At 35.0% G+C, this 5,470-nt stretch overlaps 1 protein-coding gene across 2 annotated transcripts; it reads left to right on the forward strand.

Moving 5' to 3' along the window:
- Nucleotides 1-400: 400 nt before the first annotated feature.
- Nucleotides 401-5,009, forward strand: LOC18598553 (uncharacterized). 2 transcript variants are annotated; one of them, XM_018122373.2, is made up of 4 exons: nucleotides 401-894; nucleotides 982-1,150; nucleotides 1,908-2,032; nucleotides 4,505-5,009. In XM_018122373.2, exons 1-4 carry the CDS (start codon nucleotides 799-801, stop codon nucleotides 4,709-4,711), a joined length of 597 nt encoding a protein of 198 aa, XP_017977862.2. In that variant the 5' UTR covers nucleotides 401-798; the 3' UTR covers nucleotides 4,712-5,009. The 2 variants fall into 2 exon arrangements, with proteins under 2 accessions (XP_017977862.2, XP_007028181.3); XM_007028119.3 differs by having other exon boundaries at nucleotides 406-1,150.
- Nucleotides 5,010-5,470: the final 461 nt, after the last annotated feature.

Raw genomic sequence — 5,470 nt, forward strand, 5'->3', positions numbered from 1 at the left:
GATGACATGGAAATATAAGATATGATACTTTCTTTCGAAATATTTTATATGGCGATGGTGAGTTCTAACCTTGATTAGACAATGTATGATTAAAGAGATGATTAACAGTTGTAGGGCTAAGAGACTTGTTTAGACCTTGTAGATTTTGCCTATTGGACCTTTGCACTAGCCATGACTTAGAATGGGGTCGTGTCCTAAGCAAGGTTAAAAGCTTTGATTCCGTCTTTAACTCTACACCATATTCTAGGAGCCAAATTCTTTCCTAAAGACGAGACTTGAGGCCTTAACACCCACGACTGATTCTCAATTCTAACTAAAAAGTAGGTGGCGTCTCCCAAATAGCCTTAAGTGGCAAGTCTGGCTTAAGCCTAGACTTGTACGAGCTAAGGGTCTTTCTTAGCCATTTACAGTTTTGCCCAAGAGTTCTGAGAGACAATTTTGAGGCCTTAACTGAAAATTCCAAATCTACGTCCAATTCGAAGGTTCCAACCAGCAAATAAAGTCCCAGCTCCAGAAGATGTAGTCTAGTTCATGATAACGCCGAAAGATGTCTTGCAAGCCAATCTGCCTGTACTGTAGAAAATATTGTCCTTGTTCTTGATTTAATGTCATGTATTGTAATAATAAATATATTCTTTATCTATGAGTTTAAATTTTTTAATATATTGCAAGCCAATCTATGAGAACGGAGGCCGTGGCCAAAGACACCAGCAGCGCATCCTGGACCTTGTGAAAGGTAGGGACAATAAAAAATAAAAGACAGGGTGCATGCTGCTGAGTTTATGAAGAAAGTAGAGGATGGCAAACCCTAGGCGAATTTCACATTCAAACAACAGCCAAAGCGTGGAGAACCCATTTCAGTTTCAGACCCAAAGCTTGTCTTATCTCTCATCTGTAAAGCACTTATTGAAAAAGCCTCAGGCCTTCCCTTTTATGCTCTTGTTGCTCCTGTTGCTGACATGGGTCTCTCTAAGATTGCAGTATTCTTCTCCTTCTCACCATGAGCAATGGGGCAAAGATGACGGCGACGATGGGGACTTTAAGGCCAATCTTTTTAGATTCAGATCTGGGTTACCCTCAGATATTGTCAAGGACAAGCGCGGCTGGCTGCTCAACCCCGTCTCTCTTGCGCTTCAGAATGGCGTCAAAGGTCTATCTTTACTTATCCACAATTGTCAAGGATCAGATGCTTAAGAACAGAAGCGATTGTTTAACCATTTTGTATCCTTTCATTTTGCTTTTTCTTTTTTTTTTCTTTGTCTGATCTTGACCTTGTTCTATTGAATTTGCTGGTGGCTTTGTTTGCTCACGGCAAAAATAATGTATTAGATGCCTAATGTTGGGGGAAAATTGCTTCCTTCTTTGCATGCGTGCTCAGAATGCACAGTTTTGGTGCCTGCTCAACTCAAACCAACTAATTCATAAACACAAATTAGTTTGGATGGCTGCATGAATTCTCTTTCTGCATTCCATTTTAGTTCACACTATATGCACTGAAATGACTATAGATGCCATACCTTTTTTATTACCCTATACGATATGATCTTTGATCCAACTGTATGAAATCACTCTTTTGTGTGTCAGCACCAGTACCATGTTGCCCATGAACAAAACCATGTATATCTACATCCCTGATTAGTTTTGGCTATCTACTCTAAAGTCTGAAATTTTATTCTGTGGACATGAATTAAAAAAGAAAGAAACAAAAGAGATCTCTGGCCTCCTAAAAATTGATCTGTATTAGTGAAATTTCCCTTTAGAGGGGATTACTTACTTATTTCTTCGAGATTCCACATTGTTTTTGAATTTCTATCTTTTACTTTTATATTTATTTATTTATTTATTTATTAGGTTTACCTTCATTTTAATATCCTTAGTGATTTTCATAGGAGCATATTTTCTTACAGGTGGTGCAATGTCTTGTGTCTCGGTTCATATTGGTGAAATCCGACCAGGTTGTGTGAGGGGAAATCACAGACATTATACTTGTAATGAAACATTTGTCATTTGGGGGGCAAAGACAAAATTCAGGGTATGCTCTTTTCTCATGAATTAGTATTTTGATTTTACAACATGCATGTGGCTCATCCATTTTGGATTAATTAGTCATGCCGGGAGTTTCACTTTCATTATCGATGTGCAATTCTAATGCTAGGAGTATACTAATTAAGGTTTTCTGGAGGAACTGCTCAAATTAGTCTGTCATAAATAGAAAATATATGCTGTGTTTCATTCAATGAAACTATTTTCTTGTTGACTGTATGTATCTCCAGCTTGCTTGATAACAAGCTGATCTATTCTTGTTGGTTTGAACTTTTGAGAAATCCAGATTATGTCACATAGTATTAATATATATGAAGTATTCAATAAAGCGGATGTCTTCCCACTTGTTCTGGTCAGAAGAAATCCAGGATTCATTGGATTAGAAAGGATTTGCAACTCTCGCATACTGATTGTTAGTTTTGTAGCACTAGTCCAGTGTAGGTCTGGAAACAGTGATTTCTTTGGTGCAAATTCCAACATTCTTTGACTTAAAATCCTAGTAGGTTGTGAAGATGCTGATAAAGCAGCTAGATTGATACAGACTAATCTTGTTTCTTTTTTATAGAACAATAAAAAGGGTTATCTATTATAATATATCTAGTAGTATGTAAATTTTCTAATGTTTTCATTGATTCAACTTCAAGCTCTTGTTTAGTCAAGGAAGAACTCATAACTAGTTAACGATGCAATGGACTACTAATGGAAAGACGATCCTGTTGAAAATTGGAAAGTTAATCATATCTTCTTTTACATGTTCCGGCGATGGTGAAGAAGTGCAAGTGATGCAGAACCATTGAGGGAGAAGGGATAGTATGGATGAAAATCAGGGAGAAGAGCTGATAGTGCATCATTACTTGGGTAAATAAATTTCACCCTCTTTAAAGCCAAGGGTTAATATGTTCATCGACAAAAAATATCCTTTTTGTCCAAGTGAAGATGTCCTCTATTCATAATTAAACAAGAAAGTTTTGGTGTTCAAGGATATATTGGCAATTTTCTTTTTATTGGGCTTGGCTTTAGTGTTCCATTGGGTCTTATTTTGGGTTTAGTATCTGTTTGTATTGTTGGATTCGGTGTGTTTGAATTTGAATACAGATTTAAGTTTACAGTTCTGGGAGGATTTGTGATTGAGTGGTTGAATTTTCGTCTTTTGGTTCTAATGGTATTGCAAGATACTGTTCCCAGCTTTGAGAAAACAACTATAACTTGTCCTATTATAATTATATCGCTCTCAGAAGATTCCTGCAACCTTTTCTTAACACCCAGCCCTCATTTGAGGTCCAATCTCAGTAGATTCAGACCCTAATTGATTCCCTACTTTTAAAGACTTAGCATACCATAAACCCTAAGTAGGCATACTTGCCCAAATCTATCTTACATCAAAGAGGGAAGAGAGGAAATAGATGGAAGAGGGGTTTGGGAAAGGGGCAAGATTCAGAGAGGAATAATGGAAAGAGCAAGGAAAGAAAATTGAATTTTAATTACTCAAATCTCCATAATATATTGCCCAAAGTTGCTTTGAAACTGAAAATATCATTAGTATATCTAACCCAAGCGCTTTATATACTAAGGGTTAGTTTGGCATAGCAGTGGTTATGAGATTGAAAATAGTGCAGGGAGATCAGGAGTTGCAGCGGTGAGATTGAAACTAGGGGTAAGATAATATTTGTTTGGTAGACAACAGGCAGTGTGGTAAAGAGAAAAAATTTACCATTAAGAGCATTAAGTAAAAATTGGATATATATATATATATATATATTCAAATATTTGACATTTGAAATGCTAAAAAGAAATCAATGAAATAATTAAAAAATTAACAATAATAATATATTTTCACATATTTATAATTATTAACAAATTATTTTTGATATATTCCAACAATATTATATTTTAGATGAAATGGAAATTAGTTGGAATACGGTCCCAGTACTCATTTTAGAAAGTGAGACCATTGTCATCTCAGATCATGGAAAACTAGTTTATTACTCAACGAGTTGCATCTTCTCATTAAGAATGTTATTAGACTTTGTTTTGTCCATAGTCCTTGTGAAGCCAATTTCTTTGCTGACTCACTTGCTAAGAAGGGGTTCATGGAGTAAGAGAATTAGCTGCTTGGATTTCTTAATTCACTCACTTTCCAGTCTCAATATCAAACTAACTTTTTGGGGTTGGTCCTTTTCTTTCGGTTTCAATTTTGGGGGTGTTTTATGCCATTGTGCTCACCTTTTGCTTTGTGGTTGCTCTATTATCAACCATTCTTAGGTCGGTGATTTCTAAGGATATCTAATGTCCTGTTATTGTTGATCTCTGTAGCATTTTCGTTTCTCTCCAATAAAATTTCTTTTACTTTTCAAAAAAAAATATTGATATTATGTGACAAGTAGCTTAGATTCAAGTATATGAAAGATGTCTCAGATATAGTTATATTCGCATGTGTAATTTCATCTTGAACCATTTGCAGGTGGAAAATAATCAGATAGTTAATAGAGGCTATGCTGAAGTGACCATTGGGGAGGATGAAGTTGCTGTTGCCGCTTGCCCTAGTGGAACAGCCCATGCTCTAGTAAATGTTGATCCATTACACAGCACATTCTTTATGGGCTGCCAAGACAGTACAGCTAACTCTAACAGTTCAAATACTGATTTTAATGTCTGGAAAGATCTATAAGTGTTGCTTTGTTATTGATGCCTCAACTTCCCTATTTACCTATTGCAAATGGAATTCATCATGTTCTCTTTTTCTTGTCTTTTTTCCCGACAAGGGATTATAGTTCTGGAAATTGTAAAATTGGTTATAAATGTATATATTGCATAGCTAATGTTTTTGTTTAGTTGAGCTATGACTATTTGTTCATTCATTCATGCCATGAAGTTGCTTCTATTACTTTGGTCTGTTTCTTGTGACATGTACTGAATTATTTACATTTATTGGCTGGATAAGACAAATCTTATTGCAAGTTGCAACAGATGATGTTGTAATGTCGACCAATGCAATTATTAGTTGTAGTATAGCTGGTTTGCTGTTTTCATGTCTGCCTAAAATGTTTGGGGTCAATTGCAATGTTAACTATATATCAAAAGATCCTAAGAGCTGCTTTAGACATTAAGATTGAATGTCTCTTCCCAAAGTTGTAATATAGGTTAGAGAATTTAAGATTGCTTTCCAGATTTTTTTTTGAACACATTTAAAGCTACCAAAAAAGAACAGTATGCAAATGAAGAATGAAAGAGTTTTTAAGAATGATTGTTGGATGCTATTGTAAACATTAGGGAGTATCTACAGGGCTTAAAAGGTATTTTAGACATCCATTTAAAACTGAATGTCTCTTCTTAAAGTTGTAACTTTTAAATTAATTTTAAACATTCTGAAAATTTAAATTTAATTACGATTAAATGTTGAATAATGTATCTCTAGATTTTTGATTAA

The sequence above is a fragment of the Theobroma cacao genome, unplaced genomic scaffold, assembly GCF_053813885.1.
Source record: "Theobroma cacao isolate CCN51 unplaced genomic scaffold, ASM5381388v1 tig012, whole genome shotgun sequence".
In the NCBI taxonomy this organism is placed as follows: Eukaryota; Viridiplantae; Streptophyta; class Magnoliopsida; order Malvales; family Malvaceae; genus Theobroma; species Theobroma cacao.

Excerpts from the sequence above, each read along its gene's own strand:
- LOC18598553 (XM_007028119.3), top strand. The coding sequence starts at position 799 with ATGGCAAACCCTAGGCGAATTTCACATTCAAACAACAGCCAAAGCGTG. Across the intron at positions 1,151-1,907 it reads GCTTCAGAATGGCGTCAAAG|GTGGTGCAATGTCTTGTGTC; the intron begins GTCTATCTTTAC and ends ATTTTCTTACAG. Across the intron at positions 2,033-4,504 it reads GGGCAAAGACAAAATTCAGG|GTGGAAAATAATCAGATAGT; the intron begins GTATGCTCTTTT and ends AACCATTTGCAG.